This window comes from Phaenicophaeus curvirostris, chromosome 20 (genome assembly GCF_032191515.1).
Source record: "Phaenicophaeus curvirostris isolate KB17595 chromosome 20, BPBGC_Pcur_1.0, whole genome shotgun sequence".
NCBI classification, from domain to species: Eukaryota; Metazoa; Chordata; class Aves; order Cuculiformes; family Cuculidae; genus Phaenicophaeus; species Phaenicophaeus curvirostris.
This window is the reverse complement of record NC_091411.1, coordinates 7,982,252-8,005,727: the sequence shown is the minus strand read 5'-3', so window position 1 is coordinate 8,005,727 and position 23,476 is coordinate 7,982,252. Positions and strand designations below refer to the sequence as shown.

Sequence of the window (23,476 nt, the reverse complement as noted above, 5' to 3'; positions counted from 1 at the left end):
CCAGTTCCTCAGTTGTTACAGCTGGAAATGGGGAGCTGGAAGAGCGCGGCATCCCCCAGCCCAGCAGCAGAGCGGGCAGCATGCCTGCCGCTAAGTTGCAGTGATTCACTGCCCAGCTAATTAACACAAACTCAAACCGATGGGATTTAACGCACCAGGCTGCGAACAGCAGGGCCTGATGTGTACACGTGGCAAACGGCCCTGTCTGCAGGGGTGTGGGCAGAGGGGAGGACTGTGGCTACCTCTTCGCTCACTCCTGCACGAAGAGCCAATGTCCAGAGCCACAGCTCTCGGCTGCTGTCGCTTCTCGATTTCGTATTTCCAACCACCACCAGCTGCAGCTCTGCTGTAGTCAATTGTGCTGACCTGCGCCTTTCCTCAAGCAACTTTGTGGAAAATGAACAGTTAAACTGGCTAATACAGACCTGAATGGATTATGGTAGCACTACAGAGCTGTTTTTAGGGATAAAACCAGCTCTGCTGAGACAAAAGCTTTCATACGCCAAAGCCTTTTACAGCTAAAATGGAGAACATGCTATCGCATGACGGACACATCCTGATTTACACCAAGTGAAGGAGGGCCAGGTTCAAAATGTTGACATGTGAGCATTACTCATCTGCCAGCATTAATAAGAATCGAAAGAGTATCAGCTACAGAGACAGGTGGAGGAATAATATTCCAGATTGCCATGTGATCCTCCAAGCATGTTGTACATCAGCATTTCCCAGCACCAATTTTGACCACAGAGTGTGTCTACATGGCAGGAAAAGAGAAGAATCAAAGTGCTGTAACTTGCCTTACATTGCCTTAAATAACATGTCATAATTGTCTCATTACAATCTGTTTGCTAAAGCAGACAAAAAGTATTTAAGCATTGAATAAAATCTGTGTATCTTACGAAAGGTTTTAGAGTGATAAGTCTGGTAAATAGGAAACACTGTGGTTCCCTATGCTTCGTACTAAAAACACTGCTGTAAGAAGAATGAAGCTCTCATAGGACAAAGAAAAGTGGTCACAGTGGGCTACTATTAGACTTGATTGTTTTTCTTTTGAGGTATTTTTATGGCACAGAACCTGTCAGCTACCAGATGCTGGCAAGAAGAGCCTCAGCAGCCATGCTCCAGACTCACACTTCAACTTCTGCACAGAATCTAAAGAGACACTGCTTAAAATAGACTTGTCAAAAACAAGATTTTCTGAAATCCAATGCCAGTAGAAACGTTTCCACAAAATTCAAACAAAAAGTCTGTGAAAAACTCCACTTCTACGCTAACATTTCTCTGCAGCATCCACAAAGCACGGCACTGCAACACTGCTACAGCACACAAAGATGTAGGGGAAAAATATTAAGAGACCAGGCCCATATAAAAGGGAAAGTTCCTACCCGTTTCCAACGATAACGCTGAAATACTGTAGAGAAACCAAAACAGTAGTTAAAAATACCGCAGAATAGCTCAAAAAGCATTCTGTTCCTAATATCTGCAGGATTATTAGCAACAGGTTTTGACTTTTCTGATTTGGGAGTTGCAGAGATTATCTTTTGAACATATTGAACAAGAATTTATCCTCACAGTGTCTTATTAATGATATCTATGATGGAACTGGTATCTCCTACCTCACCGCATTTTGCTACTAAGCTGTATTAGCCCTCAAAAGTTAGCTAAACGACTAAGCCTGTTTTGTTTCACTCACAGTTCATTGTCTCTACAGACGATGAGCATCGTGATCAGGGTTCAGAACTGCTCAATTCAATTGCTACTACTTGACCTTGTGCGCTCAGTGCACAAAGTATACTAGTAAGCTTTTCTCTCATGGTTTGGATAGCCTACAGCCTACCTTTCCGTCAGACGCAGTGTTTATTCTGTAGTGGTACACCCTTCCTTCGTATCGCAGTGAAATAGATCTCTGTCCTGGACTGCTCTCGCTCTCTCGCACAAGAAAGCTCCCGTTGATGCCGCTGCTCAGAAGGTACTCAGCAGCATTACGTGACACTGGTCCGTGATACCAGGAATGCTTCTCCAAACTGTTCACTGGGGTGATGTAGTTGCTGGGTACCCAGCCTTGTCCGTTCTTCGTTTGGGCCTCGCACCATTCCCCATTATGATTGTAGCCCAGGACACGGAGCTTTTCACCTTAGTGCAAGAAGAAAATACATTTAGACACGACAAAACTAGGAGCTGAGGACAGAGATAGGTTCTTTCTGGCTAACAGATCATTAAATCATCTCCTGTACGAACAGATATCTGACTGTGCAGGGAGCATGTGTGTTTCTTTAAGCTTGAGTGGAGTCCTAAAGCCAAATAAAGTCACATGCATGCTTCAGGAGTTTGTTTGGCTCTGCAGTTCTGCACCAGCCCTGATATTGCAAATGAATCCAGCAAATTTTATTTGAACTGAGTTGGCTTTGTGGGGCCAGGAGAGAACAGGAGTGGATAAACAATAGAAGAATAACTTCTATTAGCCAGGTAAGCAGATGTGACTTGGAATACACACAAGGAACAGAAGGACTGAAAAAAAACACTGCATCCGTACAGTCATTTTTCATACAGGCACTCTGTTTTGGAGAACTATGAAAATGGCAGAAGGCAGGCTCTAAAATCAGCTTAGTTTAATTTCTCAGTTCAAATTCTTGCTCCTAATGGAGACCTCGGTTTTCGCAGATTCTTGCCCAATGCAAAAGCTTCAGATAGTTTTAACCTTTTAAAAGGTTATGACTTTGTGAAACATTTGTATTTGTTTAAGAAGAATTCCCACAGTAAAAAAAAATTCCATAGGGTTTAGTGTACAGCTCAGCAGCCATTCCACAGCAGCTTTTCCTTCTATGCCTTCTCACACACTCCCAGCACCGCTCTGCCCAGTTACCTTACCTTTAGTTATGCTGAGAGTGTTGTCCCCACTCGCCACAAAATCATACAGTGCAACAAAGAGATGGGGATCATTTTCACTAGGACAGGACAGAAGGTTCTCCTTGGAGTTCCAGCGAGCTGCTTCGCTCAGACCCTGGGGCTCAAAGTCTGACACTACCGGCCTCTGAAGGGCTTCTGGAGGAGAGAGAGAGAATGAGAGAGAGAGAGAGAGAGGAAAAAGCAGGTTAATTTTTGCTGATCAAAGCCATCTGGTTAACTCACGCACTCCGATTTTCTAATTTGCATTGTTTCTTGTCATGTGTGCTCCTCATGCATCAGAGGACAGATACGGACAGCGCTTCAAGGCGGATCTCCCACCACAGCAGCAGGGCACCCGCGTCCCAGAGCTTTTCCCCAGCTCCTGCCTCCCACAGCAAAGGAGGAAAAGGTCCTCTCCCTCCTTCCAGCAAATGCTGCTCATGTAGGATAAACCCAAGCCCTTTAAAAAGTAAATTCGTTAATTATCCTAGAAATGAAATCACCCAAACGTGCATCACAGAACAGCAGGCAGGGCAAAATTTATAAGACAAGGTATGTAAAACCACGATACAAACTTCCCCTGTTCACAGTATTATTCAACATTTCTCTTCTGATTTGAGTACAAAGCCGTGTCTTTTTTGTTACTCTCTCTCCTGCTTTTGAAACCAAAGCACAACGGCAAGCGTACTTCATACAATGAGCCTTCTGCATTTTTAGGAGCCCTGAGACACCTTTAGAAACAGAAATTCCTCAAAACAGAGCTTCATAGATAAGCAAAACCAACTATCACGAGTTTTCTGTATGCTGCAGCACTTGAAGTATGTAATATTCAGCATCAGACAAGTCCAAGTACATCAGAGAATTTCACAATGGTGGCTTCTGCAAACCCTCCCCTATGGGCCACAGTTCAGGGTTTGGGGCCGTGGTGCTCAGGTAGCTGTGCCCCTTCACTCTAGCTGCTCTGGCAGCTCCCCAGGTGACTGTGCTGGCACAAATCTAGGAAAATTGTGAAAATCCTTGTTTATGAAGAGTTATTTAACATCTGGATGAGCTTGTTGAGCAAGGTCACAGCACTGCACACAAACATCACATCGGTGCAGCCACAGGGACAGGAAACACGGCACCATCACACCACAAAATTGCTCTTCCTTGCTCAGCATCAGCCCTCCCTGCTCTTCCCCGCTCACTCCTGAACTTCTCTTCAGCACAGGCAGCAGGGTTTTGGAGGGAGGAGTCCCAGCCTAACTGACTTTTTCATTATTATAGCACTGGGAGCACAGTTCTCTCTTTACACTTGTGACACTCACTAGCAGAGGTTGCCATGTAGACACGATCACACTAAAATACGCTTTTAACACTATTACGTGTTTGATCTGGAAATCTGGTATCAGCTGCAGCAAAATCAGTGAAGAACTGATAGGATCAACAGCAGAAAACCTTTGGAAGTCAACTGTGGACTGGGCCGGGCCCTAAATACATTCCCCTACAGGGAAAGGCTTCAAAACCAACCAACCAACCCAACCCCAGCCCTACAAACAATAATAAATCTCATTATTTTCTAAGTTTTGGAGGTGACAGTGTCACTAGTCACCCACAGACAATCTGGCATCCTCCATGTGATGGGTCAGATAACCCCTGGTGAAGGCTCTCTGGGTGATTATTTATCAACACGAGTAGTACTGTCTTCTTTGGAAAAGGTAGGATCAGCCCTGTGGGCAGGGAGCAAACCAGCAAGCACATGCATTGTTTGGCCCTCTCTCCCAGCCAAAGCACAACTACAGGGGGATAGATTTTTATAGTGAATCAGAGAAATCACACCATTCTTTCTAAACAATTCCACAGTTAGAAAAAGTAGTGGTGTTTTGGGTTGTTCTTTAAAGCACCTTGGCATCCTTGCTTCCCCTCTCCCTTCCCTGCAGAACATACTTTAACAGCCCAGGTTTGCTTCAAGGGGGACAATGAGAAAAGAAACAGAAAATCCACTTTCAGAAAATTAAGCTGTAACAGTTTTACCACGAAAACGCCTTGATCCTGTCAAGCCCATTAAGCTCTCTTATCAAACACCAAGTGCTGCAGTGACTGGAGATACTCCAAGGAGTTACACCATCCGTAAACACCTGGAACAGACAGACAGCAGAGCTGCAAGTAGCTGATAGACAACCTCAGCCAGGAGCGATGCAGTGATGCTCTCCCCCAAATAAGGTACAAACCAGTGCACGCTTCACAGTGGGATGGGCCATAACCTCTGTCAGGAAGGAAAGTGCCTCCCCCACGGGGGACTGATTCAACAGGAAGGCAGGAAATCCAAGGCAGGCTCCCCTCCAACTCCAGCGCGATCACAGCTCAGCAAACGGCGGCTCTTACGGCCACGGGGATGTGGGAGGAAAGCCAAGTGCTCCACAAGAATCCCTCCCTCGTGCCCAGGCCACGGCGATGCCGGGATTGACTCACTGCACATGGATGCCAAGGTATGTGCTGTGATCCAGACCATGAGACAACACTGTGTCAAACACCAAAACCAACCACAAGCTGTGGCAAGGAAGTCAGGGAAGGCTGGTTTTGCTTGATGACATTCCTACAAACACTGACTCCGTGATAACTGTCTGCAAACCCAAGGACTGGCAAGAGCAAGGGCTGCTAAATAATATATGTGAACTTGCTAAGCTGGAAAACCGCACAAGTCCCTCAGCGAATACACAGGACAGATGGGCTCAGATCCTCTGTATCCTCCAAGTCAACCTGCGCAGCCGCTGGCACCCCAAGGGAGGAGCACGCTGCACATGAACGCTGCCATGGAGGAGAGCATGACAGGAAGACACAAGACCCTATTCCAAATTAAGTTCACCCCAAGTGCGGATGGCAGTGACTGGATGAAGCTTGAAGGGCAGCAAGAAAGGGAGGATGAGGCCTCGAGTCAACATTGAGAAGAGCGTAAAGGAGAGAGCAGGGTTGTGGTGACCCGAGTGTAGCAGAAGCTTGATAGACCGTGACAAAACACACTTTTAAAGGTCTGGGCCCCCAGAGGAGGCTGTCAGCAGCCTCAGGACACAAAACCACGAAGCGAGAGAAGCAGACAGGACATGTCCATCTGGGGGACACGTACAGCCGTCTGTCAGCAGCATTTATCTCTCTGAGCTGTTCTCTAGCGTGTCCAGACGCCACAGTCCTTCAGAGCAGGAATTAGACGTTGCTGTTCATACATATTGAGGGTCTTTTTCTACACGCTACAGCTTCTTCACCTCCTACTGCTGGTTTTAACTACAATTTTACTGCACTGCTGAGCTCTTCAATGGCTGGATTCCTCCTAATAAATCAGCCCGGCTGCTGTACCTACAGGAGGGTATCCCAGCCCGGCGGCAGGGCAGGAAGCAAGTGTAATTCAATCTGTTATTTCTGCACTGTGATTTATTCCATGCATCCACATTGTCTTCTGCTGCATCCCAGCAAGACTGTAATTTATTACTTCGATCAGACTGTGCTCTGGATGACACCTGGATTCCTGGGAGGAGTCTTGACGTGATGCTGTAATCCAGTTCTCCACTAACACCAACTAAATTATGGCTCTTAATTAAAGCAGAGCAGACTTCAAATTAAGACAAGAACAGCTTTTATTTTAAAGCATTGGCCATAAAAAAGTCTTCGCTTCCCCCCTAAATTAAGTTTTTTACCAGGAGATATTTATTTCACACTAACTATCTCCAGCTAATTACTGTTTATATGAAGTCATGAATCATTGTCAGGGACGGTGTCAGAAGTTCTCGGAGAGGAACAACTCTGGTCTAGACCAACACAAGCAAATCTCCTGAGCAATTTAAAGGGAAGGGCTGGAAAACACACCGAAGCACAGAGTTACACTCACTCCCCCACAGCTGACAGCAGGGCTGTTCTGAGAGAAGGAAGAGACCTCCTGTCTCCCTACAGAACAAACATCCTGTGGTCTTAGGAACTGTGCTGGCGCTTTTTCCATATGGTTTCTGGAGTGAGGGAGCACAGAATACATCCAGTAATTGCTCTGGAGGTACAGCACATGCCATCTAAAGCGTCTCCCTTCCCTATATTCCCCCAACTCTACTTTTCCCCTGGAATAAAGTATCATAAATGGCAGAAGAGCTATGCAGACTTAATACTTCCAAATGTTCCCAACCCTGAGCACATATGATGGAACAGCTGCCTTTCTGCCCCAGTATTTCCTCAGTGCCCCTCACAGACTGCCTGTGCCTGATGGAATATGGATTTGAAAAAAAAAAAAAAAGCTGTAAACCAGATCTTTCCAAAAGAAGGAAGGTTTCATGTTTAATTTCAGACTCATCCTTTCAGCAAGATCACACCCAGCCTCTCCCACCACTCACTCTGTAGCACAGGCCATGTAACCTCCTGCAACAAAGGCTGTTGCTGTTGCTTCTGCTTTTGGAAAGTCTGCATTCTTACAGCCAGTGGGACGACAAATGATCACTTTATATATATTGTGTGTTTCTACACAGAGATGAAAACTGCAAAGCCAGACCCAGCCTCTATCAACCAGACCCAGGCCCCCTGTGCTGGGACACTCTCCCCAGCCGTGCCACCCCATTTCCACCCCCAAGACGGTCAGTCCTGCCCACAGGCTGTGCTCCTCCTCCCACGGTCACCAGGAACCTCCAGCACTCCAAATACTGCAAATCAAGCCTGCTGAATGTAAACAGAAGAGACCAAGGCCACCCATGGCTCCTGCTGCATTATCTGTGCACAGAGAGTCCCTCACGGCCACCACAGTGTTTGACCGCGTCCAACACTGAGCACCCCGATGATGCGGCTTCTCCCACTACTCCAAGAGATGGTTCTGTCATGTTGGGGCTTTAGGTGTTGCTGTTTTCTGTTTGTTTGGTTGTGGGTTGGGTTGGATTTTTTTTGAAAGTTCACTCTTACATCACCCTGCAGGTTCCACTCGAGTTCATTCACGGAGTTTATTCCATTTATAACCCCTTAGCGACGTGGTCAATAGCATCTTTCTGCAGCCAGCTCATCGCCACCACAGATATATGCAGTGGAACAGTGGGCATGGCAGAAATGTGGAGTTTATTCCCAAATCTGCTCCTGAGCTGCTGCCGGCCCTTAGACCATAACCTCTGGAAGAGGGCAACTAGATCCAAGTGAACTTCAACAACACTGAGCATTTCTGAAAGCTTTACCTTTACAGTTCTTGGTTTGGTTTCCTTACTAGGGGAGCAGAAGCAGTGAAGTTTGCCTGTTTCTGAGCTCTGGGGAGAGAAAGCACCCAATAAGAATCATTGAGATTTACCGTTCTATTTTCCTGTTTTACTAAGCAGCCCCAGACCGCTCCAGGAAGGACTAGCAGGCCTGTAGATGAAAACAGTACCAGCTTTTCCTATGAAATGATAATCCTTTCCTCACCACAGCTCATGGGAAATCGTGGCCAGCACCATCAGCCTTTTAATAAGAATGGGACAGGCAAGAACTGCTGGAACAAGCACATAACTAGCAAGTCACTACAAAGCCACAAACATATTTAAAAGCAAGTACTCTACTGAGTGATTGTAGATGAGAGGCCAAAAGGTGAGGAGCAGAAAATAGCCACGGAAGAGAGGAAACAAACAGAAGGCTCATCCCTGGGAGGCAGCAATGCTGGCTTAAGGCACTCACTCTTCCTAACAGTTTGACCGAAGACCTGCCTGCTGATCCCAGCGACACTGGGGCAGGACGAGTTGCTGGCTCTGCAGGTTTGGGTCTGGCTCAATACGTGCCCAAGCGCACAAAAAGGAACTCTCCAGGAACAGGGCAATGGCTCCAGGTGCTGCTCCTCCCCAGGCTTGGCTGCTCTGGCTGTAACAAGACACAGTTAACAAAAAAAAAAACCCACACAGACAATCTGACAACTGGCAGGACAGAAATCATTTCAATTGGAAAACAAAGGACTTCAGTAGTGTCCCCAAAACAGTTTTAAACTTTACAGAGAACACTGACAGGTTTTAAACAAGGCTTCTGCCTTCCACTGGCAGAGCAAGCCCAAAAAGGCAGCAAGACTATTCCAACCCCTATTTGGGACATGGACACACTCTGTTTTCCAGATCGGATTGGCAGCAGAACGTGCTGTGCCTCTTCCCTTCCACTCTTTACCCTTTCTTGGTGTGAAGTGGGCGAGGAATTACTCAGTTTGGCAAAGGCAGAAAGGAGAAAGCAGATGATAGAAACTTGGATCTCTCACGTTTTAAAATAGTATTTACTAGTGAGAATAGAAACAAGGACAAGAAATGGTCAGCTCAAACACCACCATGAAATCTCAGTAATCGTTAGTTTAAACTTATTTTTGATCAAGTCTCAACTTTTCCAGCCAGCAGGCAAGCCTGCCCATACACAGCAAAGCACCCAGCAACGGGATGCAGCACCTGCCATCACTCCACACCATCACAAAGAGAATAATCCCCGTTCCTGCAAACTAACGGAGCGGAAAAGCCTTTCAGAAAAGGACTACCATGAAAAAACACAACTTCTGATTACTCGGTCAAGAACAAAGTACACTTACAGATGTGCCTGACTCTAAACCAGCCTTATTATCAAACTCAGCCTCAATACAGTATTTTCCAAAACTGTAATAAATGCAACAAACAGATTTGATTTTGTTACAGTCCCGTGTCATTCATCAAACACTACCATGTTTTTGTGAACACATGAAAACCAAAAGAAGAAATACAGCTTTAAAGCTCTAAGAGGGAAGATTTAGATATTAATTAGATATTAGACATATAATTAGATATTAAGAAGAAATTTTTCACTATGAGGTTGCCCAGAGAAGTTGTGGCTGCCCCATCCCTGGAGCGGTTCAAGGCCAGGCTGCATGGGGCTTCAAGCAACCTGACCCAGTGGGAGGTGTGGGTGGAATCCAGGAGGGATGGAACTGGATGAGCTTTAAGGTTCCTTCCAACTCAAAACATCTTATGATGATTCTATGAATTAGGTACATTTGAATCCATCCTCCTGCCAGCAACTGGTTTTCCACACAGCTAATGGGCCTTTCAACCTTAAGCAGTTATGTTTAAGTTTTCATAGTCTACTACAAAAAAGAAACTTTAAGCTTTCCCCGACACCCTCAAGAGCTTCCCATACAACTTAGATAACAAGAGTGGGGTTAAATCCTCCAATGCTATCACTGTCATCTCCTTAATCTTTTCAGAAGCTTCAGTGAGGCTGTGGGACATACATGGGAATGAACTGGCCATCATGTGCTGGCCACAAGGATGCAGGAGCAAAGGTCCCTCGTTTGTGGCCCCTGACCGAAGCCTGTCCCTTTCTCACGATCTGCCAGTCTGGCCTTCGCTGGACTGCAAGCTCAAGTGACTGTTGTTGAAATAACAAATCCATGGATCAAACCTGTTATCTTTCTAAGGGTAATAATGCAAGCATGTTTTCACTTGTGCCCTCAGAGCACAGGCGTTTGGGACAAGCCACCACTGCTTTTCTTGAAGACTCCTCAACAGGGCCTTCAACGTCACAATAACTTTAATAAGAAAGCTGCCTAGGAATACCACCTAGAAAGGAATAACATAAAAGCTGCCTTTATTTTTTTAACTCCTCCTTCCTTGCCCAATAAGCACAGATATTCATTTCTCACCCTGCTTTGCTAGGGACCTACAGCTGATTCAATATCTCCTGGGCTGCCTGTGTCCTGTCTGACTATCCTATCGTTAAGGCTGCAATTCCCACGTTTGTTCACCTCTACCATGCCACCTGGATACTGGCTTCAGTTTTTGCCCCATGCTGAGCTGAGAAAGGAAGCTGAGCAACTTCGATAGCAGCTCGTTTAAAAGTTGTTTCAATGCTCGTTTCCCATCCTATCACAAAAAATAAACAGGCGCCCGCAATCTCAGGGAAGCAGAAGGTGGGAATACTACAATATTTATTGCGTCGATGATGATGTTCTTAACTCGATGCTGCCTGTATGGCGCAAGTCAAGCTATGCTCTAATCCTATTATGCAACTGCATCGCCAACTGGGGAGGGGAGGAGTGGCTGCAACACACACAAAAGAGAAAACTTGCCACAAAGGCCAGGGTAACACCCTTGTAACATCATCCTTCAGCGCTGGCTTCTGCAGGGGAGAGAGGCCCCCAACCCCCTGCCTATTCTCCCAGGGCTGCCTCCAGAAATCCAAGGGCTCAGAGAGGCCAGCACAGCTCTGAGCTTCTCAACCTGCAGCCTGGCCCTGCCTGAGCAACACCAGGGAAGGGGACACAGAGGTTTCACAGCCCTCCAAGGTCACAGAAGAGTTCATTCACATAGGAAAGATCTAAATTATTCATCTGAATCCGCCAACCATTTGGTTTCTGAAACTTTAAACAGATAAAATTTTAAGTCCTCTGGACACTGTTCTCTTGATTTCAGACAACAGAATATCCTTCAGAGCCACTAAACACATTCGATAAACACCGACATTTGATGCTCAGTTTCTTCATTTCGCAACGTGAAGCCATTTGTAGACGCTGAGATTCCTAACCCACGAATTCCCGAGGGCCATTTCTCCACTGAATATTCGAGAGTTGAGCAACAGCGCCTTGCGATAGGCCCCGGGAAATCAGCTGCTGCCTTCCCAGCCTCCCATTTGATGAGTGAGCGCAGCCCGCTTGGCATGTGGATTATTTTTACTGAAGCAACAGCCAGCAACACAAAAGAAGTTGCAGAAGCGCGTCCCGTCCCAGCGGGATGTCTGCTGCCCCACAAAGGAGCCAGGGCTCCATTTGGGCCCCACAACGCTGCTCTGCAGGTGGGGAGCGAAGCCAGGCTGGGATGGAGAACTCGCTTGAGGTCACGCCAAGAAGACCTCAGCCCGAAGACCCCGGGGTCAGGCACGGTGACGTTGTCGCCCGTGGTTTCCATCGGAAAGTCGGGTCCATGTGTTTAACATCTCAGTGTCTACCAAAAATCACTTTTTGAAAGCAAACAAAAGCAAGTACGCAAGAAAACCGAGTTAACTGAATGCCTGTGGGAAGCAAACTGACACGAGGATAACCAGAAGGAACTCAGAGATCACGTATTAGCGCATGCTGAAAGTATTTTACTGGTGGACTCATCCAACTGTTCGTCCTGAGCCCAGAGCTGGTTTCACCATCCTCCTCTCCCGTCCAAAATAAGGGAGATCCTTCCTCACACACAAAAACTAAAGCGGAGGCCCGAAGATAGGGCTTTGTTTATGGCTGGACAGCAGGATCCCTTGACATTTCACAACCATAAATGGTAGAGCAGCGCTGGTTTTGTACCCAGCGCTAAGGAAAGGCACCTGGGGGCTGGATGCTGCCCCCCAGGAGACCCCCAGCCTGGATCAGGACAGGACCAGCCCTTCCCCAGCCTGGACAAACCCCAGATCTGGGATGGTGGGGGTCAGGTTGTGCCCCCCACCCCACTACTCACCTTCCAGGTAGCAGCTGGAGGAAGAGGAGAGCCCTTTCTTCGATTTGCAACCCACCAACTTCAAGCAAATCTCCAACATTTTCATTTGTTAGAGTTTGGCTTTGGCTGTCCAGTTTCCCTTCTCCCCTCCCCCCCAGCTTTTCAGCTTCTTCTCGGTCGAATTATGCGGTGAAAGACTAAAAAAAAGTCTAAAAATAAAACTGGGGAAGAGTGTAAAACAAAAAAAAAAAGAAAAAAAATCCAGAAGTCTAAAAGAAAAAAAAAAAAACCAGGAAAAAATCTAAAAAGAAAAAATCGAGGAAAAGTCTGAAATTAAATATCCAGGAAAACTCTAAAACAAAACAAAACAAAAAAAATCCAGGAAAAGTATGAAGCAAAATATCCAGGAAAAGTCTGAAACCAAAAATCCAGGAAAAGTCCGAAATAAAATATCCGGGGAGAGGCTAAAACAATGAATCCAGGGAAAGTCTGAAAGAAAAAAATCCAGGAAAAGTCTGAAACAGAAAATCCAGGGAAAGTCCGCAACAAAGGCTCCAGGGAAAGTCTAACCCAGCAAATCTAGGGAAAGTCTGCAACAAAGGATCCGGGGAAAGTCTAAGGCACCCAGCGCTCTGCAACCATTACAAGGGCGAGCCCGGGAGGCGGAAAATCCAGGGGCCCCGCATCTCTGCTGTCGGGGAGTTGATTCCAGCCATCTTCCTTCCCTCCTTCCCAACTCTTTTGGCGGGAGGAGGCGGGGAGAAGGGGCCGGGGAGGGAGCGGAGCCGCCGTGACATCAGGGAGCAGCAACGCCGCCCCCAGCGCGGAGCCGCCGCGGGGCCCGGGGAGCAGCGAGCCCGGCCCGCTCCCAACCCAGCGCCGAGCCCGCCGGGCAACCACACATCCTCCAGGCTGGAAAAGACCCTCTTGGATCGCCCAGCCAGTCCGATCGGCCGCTAAACCGTGTCCCTGAGCACCCCGTCTACCCGTCTTTTAAACCCCTCCAGGGATGGGGACTCCACCGCCTCCCTGGGCAGCCTCTGCCAGGGCCCGATGACCCTTTCTGTGAAAAATGTTTTCCCGATATCCAGTCTGAACCTCTCCTGGAGCAGCTTGAGGCCATTCCCCCTTGTCCTGTCCCCCGTCACTTGGGAGAAGAGGCCAACTCCATCCTCTTCACAACCTCCCTTCAGGGAGAGAGCAATGAGGTCTCCCCTCAGCCTCCTCCAGGCTGAACACCCCCAGCTCTCTCAGCTGTTCCCAGTAAGACTTACTCTCCAGCCCCTTCACCAGCTTCGTCGCTCTCTCTGGACAAGCTCCAGAGCCTCAACATCCTTCTTAGAATCACAGAATCATAGAATCACCAGGTTGGAAAAGATCCATCAGATCATCAAGTCCAACCATTCCCATCAAACACTAAACCATGTCCCTCAACACCTTGTCCATCCATCCCTTAAACCCCTCCAGGGAAGGGGACTCAACCCCCTCCCTGGGCAGCCTCTGCCAGTGCCCAAGGACCCTTCCCGTGAAAAATTTTTTCCTAATGTCCAGCCTGAACCTCCCCTGGTGGAGCTTGAGGCCATTCCCTCTCGTCCTGTCCCCTGTCACTTGGGAGAAGAGCCCAGCTCCCTCCTCTCCACAACCTCCTTTCAGGTAGCTGTAGAGAGCAATGAGGTCTCCCCTCAGCCTCCTCTTCTCCAGGCTAAACACCCCCAGCTCTCTCAGCCGCTCCTCGTAAGACTTGTTGTGCAGCCCCTTCACCAGCTTCTTGTAGCGAGGGGCCCAAAACTGAACACAGGATTCGAGGTGAATGCAGGATTCGAGGTGGAGGACCTTCCCAAAGGATGCACTAGGCATCTGTGAGAAGCACAGGGAAAGAGGAAAATGGGATTGTAGACACTGTTTGCTGTCTGATTTATGGGTAGAGTCCCTTCTCCCAGGTGACAGGATGAGAAGAAATGGCTAGAAGTTGCACCAGGGGAGGTTTAGATAGGATATCAGGAAAAATTCCTTGACTGGAAGGGTTCTCAGGCACCCTTTCAGTGCCTGAGATTGAAAGACTAATAAAAAGTCTTAAATGAAACAGAGAATAGTTTGGGTTGGAAGGGGACCTCAAAGCCCATCCAGTTACTCACACAACCCCCCACATCCCTGCCATGGGCAGAGACACCTCCCACCGGACCAAGTTGCTCAAAGCCCCATCCAACCTGGCCTTGAACACCTCCAGGGATGAGGCAGCCACCACTGCTCTGGGCTACCTGGGCCAGGGCTTCCCCACCCTCACAAGAAAACATTTCTTCATAATACCTCACCTAAACATGCCCTCTTTCAGAGGCATTGGAACTGAATGGGCTTTAAGATTCCTTCCAAGTCAAACCATCCTATAATTGTACAACATTCCCATTTACTAAACCAGAAACGAGCAAGAGAACATAAACATTTCCTCAATTTAGGCAGTCCAGCGGGAAGATGAGGCTACAGATCCAGTCCTGCACCTCTGGCAGCCTGCACAGGCATTAGAAAGACAGCAACGTAATTCTCTTTGTGCTCTCCCTTCCTCCCTCCACTTCTGGAAGATGATTTCTATTTTAAGGAAGAATGCAGGTTTCAATAGAAACCAACACCTATCTACTAAATCCCTGCCCGTCTAACTTCAGTTGAGACTGTGACAGAGAATTGGTGCAAAACTGCACCGGGAAAGAAAAAAAAAGAGGAGTTAAAAGCAGTTTTGAAGGGAGAAAGGTCACAGAAATCGCAGGAGGAGCTCCGTCCTCACGTGTTTAGGCCCAGTGTCATGTTTAGAGAACTGTGATGAAGTAATCTTGTGAGAGCAGTTCAAGCCTCTTGCATGCAACTTCATTTCCATGTGAGGAGCATCCCTATCTGTCTTCTCCTTCAGCTGCAGCTGCAGGAATGCAGAATCCCCATAGCATTCCCCGGCAGTACAAAGGCTGCCCCCATGAACAGCACCCAGCCATTACAATTAAGGTTAATACAATGAGCGCCGGCAGAATTAATGTGGATTACATTGCTAATGAACTCCTGGGGTTCTCATTCCAGAAGAAGAATGCCTCATCTCAAATTAAATTAACTCGCTTGCAGAAGAACTTCACTGCAGGAGAAATGCATCCACTTGGGGAGTTAAACACAAAGGGCTATCCTGGGATAACTTCCTCTGTAGATAAACAAGTTAATTCCCTTTTTGCTTCCACGAAGACAAGCTTGTGTGGTCCCTCTGCAACAAACTTCATCCTTCAGTGTTTCCTCTTCTTGTGTCATAGCAAATATGTAAATACTTTGGAATAAATACTCTTTGCCTTTCCTGCATGCCATGAAATGAACTGGCAATACAGAAATAAAAGCCATATTGGTGGCAGCACACAAGTTCTGCTACTCTTAGGGCTGACATTTATTAATCCCTTTCACATTTCTTTGCCACGTACCCATCTTCAAAGTCAGTCATGAGAAGTGTGCAGCCTTCTGGACTACAGAGTGCCTGATGCAGCCTTCAAATCAGGCTCTCTGGTGCAGAATGGCAAAACAGTTCTGGTTGGGAGCAGACTTACAAGGTCTCCAGTTTCAACCTCCTGCTCAGAGGGTGGCTACCTATCTGCATCAAGTTCTTCCAGGCTTTTTGCAGCTAGCCCTAGGAACAGGGTCTGCTGGGCAGCACGAAACACTTTTTATCCTCTTCTGTCTATCCAGATTTGCCTTGCTGCAAGTTTTAAGTGTTTCTTCTCCTCCTTTTGCTGGGCTGCTCTAAGAAGTCTCCAGCCTCCAGCTGGTGGTTACAGAGCACTGGGACCCTTTCAGCCCCCTCCTCCCAAGCAGGTGAAGGCAGCTCCCTCAGCCCAGGGGGCACTGCCTGCTCCAGCCCCTGCCAGGCTCCCTCCAGTTTGTCATCGCCTGCTGCGGGGGAAGGAGGGAGCTGGATGCAGTTCACCAGATGTGACTTCACAAGTGCCAAAAAGAGGGAAATAATCACTTCCTTCGACCTGCTGGCTCTGCTCTTGCTAATGCAATCCAGTACCCATTAGCCTTTATCGTTCATGCTCATACAAAAGCATAAAACCTATTTAGCCAATTGCCTTTATGTTTGAGCTTCTTCTAGCAGACAGCTATTTATTCTTCACTTTCTTAAAGCTAACCAAAAGTTGAGGATGGATTTTTCCCAAAGAGAGCGATCACACACACACACCAGTGGCAGCGAAAGGACTGAGATCCATGACCAGAAAGTGAGTTTTGGCAGGATCCTACAACATTAGCAGCTGGAGTGAATTTTGTTGCGATACCATTAAAAACAGCTTGAGTGCTCGTCACCCATTTAAAAGCAGAGCTTAATTTTAGTTTAAAATCCTCTTCTGAAGCATGGAAAGTTGAAGCCCCAAACTTTGGGCATTGTTAGGTAAGCACGTTCAGCTGGTTTGGGATGGGAAAAGTCACTTGAAACAGAAGCAGCACAAACAAGTGGTTAAAGTAAACGAGTGAGAAAGACCAAATTCTTGCTTACGGTTAGGAGTTACTTGTGCCTCATCTTGCTCTTTTTCAAATGCAGCTCTCGCCACAGGTGGTAAGGACTAACTCAAAGCACTGCTGGCTCTGGAGGTAAGAAGCAATGAAGTGTAGAATCACATGATTTGTAAGATGCCTTTTTCTTAGTAAGTGATAAGGTTACACGTGATTTTGGGCATTCACAGCCTTTGGGGCTAAAACCAGGTCTATGCCACAAGAGCACTGCCACACTACATGGTTCTCTTCTGATGACATCTTTCACATAGTGAAATAACACACTCTAACACCATTACCTGATTAAAAATATATGTGTCTATGAAAATGATCAAAGCAGCCTATGTTGAAATCCATGAATGACCACAGCATGTGCTACAGGCACAGCTGGAACCAAGCTGGGCTTTGATCCGACAGCAAACACAGCATTGCCTGTTTTCCTGGGGGCTAGCCCAGCTTCGTCTGACAGATTCCAGTTTTCCTTCGGATTTTCAGATCCTCCACCATTAAACACCTCCATCCTCCCTTAGATACAACGCACCAAACTTTTGGGAAGATACTAGTGTGTATTAGATGGAGAGGACTAGTGGCTTTACAATCCTGGCTACTAAACTCTACCTTCTCACCAGGCGCAGCACAAACCACTGTCTGATGGGGTCTTGTAAACCTGTTTGCAACAAATACAACTTCAGTGGGTCACGTACATGAAGTCACGAGAGCTTCACTATGTTACGCCAAAGAAAGCGCAGCAGAGTTTAGGTCCCAGACTAGCAGGGTTAGAGCTGAGTGCACATCCCACGCTCAGCCCAGTAAAAGCCACCTCACAACTGTCTGAGTCCGTCACCTCTTAGTCTCAATAATTATTCATCAACACCTTATACCTACTCCAGAAGACAAGTGAAAACAAGCCTTCCAGGATACTCCAGCCTTCTCCTGTTAGCAATGACAGCACTACACAAAAAGGCGATGACGTTTGTGATTTATTTGTAATAGCTGCCACGTAACGGGTAGAGGGTGAGAAAAGCTCTTGCTGATATTTGCACACAGAATGACTACACCAGCTCAGTAAAACTTTCCAGGTTTGTTCACGCACCTAAGGAGTGAGCCCAAGCGACCAAGATGCTGAAGGGTCTCTGACTAGTACTTATTTGGTGATCCCTAGGGATCAGGAATGCCACTGGCATTAGTAATGTACACCCAGACAGTCTAAGCTCGAGTAGTTTTACTGCTCTGCCCGGACACCTTGCTCAGATGAATTTTCTGTGTAGCAGCCACCCTAAGTTTCTCCGGCGCTCCTCTACCTCAACCACTCCATTCATGCTGTTGCTGTCTCTTTTCTTTCAGCTTTTAGGTAGACACCTCTGCCCTTCCTTTTCCAGTTTACGTACAAACCATTTTTATAGAAACTATTATTCCACCTTGCCATTTAAGCTCTTCTTAAAATCCAGCTGAGAGGTTTACAATGACACGTTAAAATAGCACTTTAAAAACAAAAGCCTCTTCCTACTGTTCTGACCACTCTACAATAGGCATTATTGTAAATTAAAAAAACAACCCCACACATGAATTTGAACAAAAGCTGCTTAACACCTGAGGGCAAAGAGTGTTTCCCTTCCTTCAGAAATCATCCAGCACAGCATGAATGGCCCTGCAAGAGCACAGAGAGGTGTCTGCACATACAATGAAATATTAACACTTCTGGCACTTGGGCTTAGCACATTCCCCCCTCCCAGGAAAAGATTTTACAAGAAAACCCAGGTTACAAGAAGTCCGCAATACACATCAACACAAACCCAAAAGATTTTGCAATACAGCATGTGCTTTTGTTAGTTTTTCTCCTCCATTTAACAGATGTTTGCTATTTGCAATTGTCATGAGCAAAGGGGGTGGCTGAGAAGAGGTGGGATTTCAGAGATGGGATGCTCAGCTATGTGAAATTCCTTTCAAGCAACAGGAGATAATCTTTACTTTTAAGGCAGTGACAAGGCAAACAGTACAACTAAATTCCTGCAGTGGTGGTCTGTCTTCACCATGCTCAGGGGAAAAAAGCAAGATGGGTTGGGAGGTCCACAGGGAATTGCCTGGACCATTAGCAGTTGAAGCCTGCAAAGTTAAATCCAAGTGCAAAGGGGCTCTTCACAAATCACTGGGAAAGTTTTGGGCCTCTTCCATGAAATGCTTTTTGAAACATCTGCAGGCAAAGAAAAAGAAAGCAGCATCTTGCAGTTCTCAGATCTGAAAAAGTACCTTAAAGTCCAAAAAAAAAAAAAAATCCCCGATCACACTCCTACGTGCCATGATTACTTAACTTGCATTGTCTGGTTGGTTTATTAAGGTTGCAAGAGCTGGAGCAAGGACTGAGAGTTTCTGTGAGATAGGTAGAATCACATCGGTTTAAGGATCCTACTGAGGCTCGGTGTTTTCTGCTAGAGCAGAGCAGAGCGGGCTTACAGCCAGCCAGGACACGGTCAGGAGATACATACTTGGAAAGTATCAGAAAATAAATTTCAGAGAAGCTCCTTTGCCAAATACTGACTCAGATCCTGAGGGGGAGCATTTCCGTATTTATTCTGAGTCAAAAGGCACGGAAATGCAGATGGAAAAAGAAAAGTTAAAGCCAGAGGTTCAATAGGGGAGCCCAAAGGTGATGCCTGCTGGGTCGCTGTGGGACTGAGCAGGGTGACATGTACAGCTCTGCACAACACGGTTTGGTTCCCGGCAGGAACCGAGGGGTTAATTTTTCTTGCGAGCTGAAAAATCTGCCAAAGCAGAAGACCAGGCCTAGGAGATCGAATTACACATGAGGAGGGGGTGGAAGGGAGAGGAAGAAAAGAAAACAAGAATTGCTGAACCACTGGTGCACCAGGCCAGCAGGGCTGAGGAGGAGGTTCATCCACACCCAAGTGCCTTCAGCTCCTGGGCTTGGGTCCTGCCCACACATCTGGTCACCCACATTTCAGGAAGGTCGACCTGTGCTCAGCACTGTGTCAATGTGAATAAACCCTTTGTGCATCAGCTATTGAATTAATAGTACTGGAACAGACAAAACCTCTCTCTCCCACTGCTCTCTCCACCCAGCTGGCTGCCTTTCCACTCCCGATGGTGAGCAAACCTTGGGATAGAGCTCCAGGGACGTGTCCAGCACACGGGCTGCGGCCACAATTATAGGAATCACCAAAGTACTTGAAAAGCAAAAGAAAAAACACATGCATAACAGTCACAAACAATAACTCATCAATAAACAAGTAATCCATCACACCCCATAGCAATTCAGCTCCTTTGCGTTGAGGTTGATCGGGTAGAAGAGGACCCATGAACATCAATGCTTGTACAGCTATTCCAGGACAAGCCAGGGCTCCCTGCCCCCAGTCCTCCTCACCCAAGCCTTGAATTCAGCAAAGATTGTGATAATTTTCTGAAAAGCAGAAAACTTGAGGTAATGCACGGAGCAACAAGAGACTGGGATAAATTCAACTGTGAGGATCGCTTGTCTCTAGGGATCTAATACTAAGTAGAGTTACGCTTCTCAACAGCATCAAACCTTGACAGGATCACAGCACACAAAGAGCGTATCTTAAAAAACAAAATAGAACAAAAATAAACAAAGATTCTTCCCTCCAAACCAAACAGCACCTTCCAATCAGGAATTCAAGACTGCTAATTGATCCACAGGGGAGTACATATTTGCTAAGAAAGCAGAAGCCCTTTGTAACCAAACAAATATGAAAGCATCTGTAGAAAAATAAAAGATGCTATATGAAAGCATCTACAATCACTTTATTTCAATTCCAGTATTATCCACCCTCAGGTTTGCAGGGGAAGTGCCTGGTGCTCCATAGCACTAATTGCTTATTATTCCCAGTATAGGAAATTAAAGATATACTCCCCAGAAAGGAACCGCTTCCAGTTAATTAGAACTGCCTGCAGCAACGGCTCCCTCCAAACAGTTCAGCATTTTATTTTGTTGTTAGGGCACTATATAAGAAGCTTTAAGCGTCCTGCTGGGACTGTGACGTAAAGGAAAAAGAAATAAGGCATTTCCCTGGGACTCAAGGCAAATGCAAAGCTGTGCAGATACACCTCCATCCTGGTCCAACTGAAGCCAGCCAGGAGGAGGTGTCTGCTTTGCTCACACACTGCTGAGCGTAGACACATGCATTTCAATCGCTAGACCTAGTACTGAACTTTCACAAGGGCTTAAACCACTGTTTTTTCAATTACCAAACAGAAAAAACACATTGAAAGAAGAATTTTTATTAGATTTTTTTTTTTTTTAAATCTAGGTAATATTTCCTCTAGGTTGGATCATTAAGGCAAAGCAAAAGCCTGGTGCAAATTCATCAGGGCAAAGTTTCTTAAACTAAACTCTGTCAGGATGAGTTTCCTTGGTATGTGTAGAGTCTAATGTTTGTCATATTTGCATTTACATTTAGAAAACGGCATGAGATTATGGAATACTTCCATGTTTTCTGCCTTTCCAGACAAAAGAGGTAAGATAAGAAGGAAGGTGTAAAAAGAAATCAGTGCTGCTGATGTCCAGGAACCCCACACTCTGTCTCTCTGTGTATTTTGAGAGACCCAAAGATCTTTTCTATTCATTCCCTTTTTTACCCCACCTGCCTATCATTAATCAGATACACTGCAGCCTGCGAGCCTCTAGTACAAGTTCTTACTGAGCTATCTCAGTAAGATAGCTCCGTGAAGTCACGCAACACACAGTAAAAATAAACAACATCCAACACTTTATAAAGCTGCATTTCTCTCCCAGCATGTTGCAAGCATAGAGAATACCATATATTGGCCAGGTAGAACACAATGGACACTCCTTTTTTTTGACTTCACCTGATGGTTTCCAATAAAACAGTTGGGGTTTATATGGATGACACCTGCAATGTGGTACAGACTTAATTTCACTCTTACGGGCTATTCAAGACTCTCTGTGCAAGCCTCCCTGCCTGCCCAGCTAAGTTAGATAAGTTTTATCAAGTTATTACAAGAATAGGCTAAAGCCTACAAAATAAGTGAACAACCAAAAGCAGCCTAGAACACGTACTGCTAAAAGGAGAAGGAAGGCTCTGGCCTGAACCAACAAGAAGTGGGAAAACCCAGAGCCAAAGCCAACTGGTTTTTGTTAGGCCACGCGCCCCGATTTCCTCCTTTCTCTTGGTTCAGCTCAGTCTTTGCAAGTCTCGCGCCTGGAATGCAGCCAGAGGATTTGCACAGGGTGAAAGAGCTGCTGTGTTCCCCTAATCCCTCCCTCCAAGGCGCACTGCAGCAAGGATGCCAGGAGAACCTGTTTTACAATTAATCTCAAAGCAGAGAAAGGGTTGGAGAAAGAGACAGGACAAAAATCTCCAGCAGCTCTGGAGTCAAGGACAGGGCTGAAGCCAACGCTTCACTTCACATTGCACGGGTGATAACAGATACCTGAAGGATTTTAAGGCAAATAAACAATTTTTAAGATTAAGCAAAGAGCAAAACCCCTACAGATGTTGTGATCTCTCATTTTTAGCTTGTACCTGATAAAGGATGTCACAACGCCTTTGGGAGGATTAGCAGCTCATTGCTTTGAAAGAGCTGGTAATAGCTTGGTTCTCTCTTCTTTAAGCCATAAACCCCTCAAAACCAGGTGTGGATTTTGAAATGAAAATTATATTGGAGGGAAGAGAAGGGAACATAAACCATTCAGCTCAGTCATATGGTCTAGGAATCGACACACCCCAGGTTTATTGCCAACTCTTCAGATTTCTCCTGTAATTGTAGATAAACCAACTACGTGACTCGTGCCTTCACTTTTTCCAAATGTTGAAGATTTTCATGCCACTTGACTCCTGGACAGGCAAACTACAAACCAGGTCTCACCCCGTTTAGAGTCCCTCAGCACAAGAGGAACATTATGGTGCTGGAAAGTATCCAGAGGAAGGCAATGAAGCTGGTGAAGGGTCTGGAGCATGGGGGTTATTGAGAAGGGGCTGAGGGGGCTGGGGCTGTTCAGTCTGGAGAAAAGGAGGCTGAAGCGAGACCTCATCGCTTTCTGCAGCTCCCTGAAAGGAGATTGTAGTGAGGTGGGTGTTGGTCTCTTCTCCCAACTAACAAGCAATAGGATGAAAGGAAATGGCCTCAAGTTGCACCAGGGGAAGTTGAGATTGGATATTAAGAGAGATTTCTTCATCGGAAGAGTGGTGGGTGAAGCACTGGAACAGGCTGCCCAGGGAATCATTGGAATCTTCATCCCTAGAGATGTTCAAAAAGCGTGTAGGTGTGGTACTTTAGGACACGCTTTAGCAGGCACAGTGGTGTTAGGCTGATGGTTGGACTGCATAAGCTTAGAGGTCTTTCCAACCTTAATGATTCTCTGATTTTATGTTAAAAGACTCCTGATATTGAACTTGATGCAGGCTTTTCCCAGCTCGCCCAGGGTGTGTTCAATATCAACAGCACATCCTGCACAACCCACAAGGAGCCTGCACATGCAGAAATTCTAACAGACGTGAAAAGGAACGAGCTCCAAGGATAACAGACATTTTTTTCCCTCCCTTCACACAGAAATGCTTCATTTGTATCCAAGAGAAAGAGAGGAGTTGTGTGTGGTGGAGCACCAAGAAGCCTATTCCATGGGGAAAAACCAAGGGAAAGCAGATATTTGAGATGACAAGCTGTTCCACTTAAATGTGCTGGGACTCCCTGCGGAGTAACACAGTCGTAGG

General features: G+C 46.4%; 1 protein-coding gene across 2 annotated transcripts in view; it reads right to left on the bottom strand.

Moving 5' to 3' along the window:
- The window catches only part of ABL1 (ABL proto-oncogene 1, non-receptor tyrosine kinase), an 81,754-nt gene that overhangs the window by 20,975 nt on the left and 37,303 nt on the right, over window positions 1-23,476 (bottom strand). Inside the window, exons 1-3 of one of the 2 annotated variants that reach the window (XM_069873177.1) lie at window positions 12,285-12,498; window positions 2,869-3,042; window positions 1,838-2,133 (exon numbers count right to left, since the gene is read on the bottom strand). In XM_069873177.1, coding sequence (XP_069729278.1) covers window positions 1,838-2,133; window positions 2,869-3,042; window positions 12,285-12,369 — 555 coding nt within the window. In that variant the 5' untranslated portion in view covers window positions 12,370-12,498. Of the gene's footprint in view, window positions 1-1,837; window positions 2,134-2,868; window positions 3,043-12,284; window positions 12,499-23,476 lie in introns of those variants that run through there. The other variant, XM_069873176.1, reaches the window with a different exon arrangement.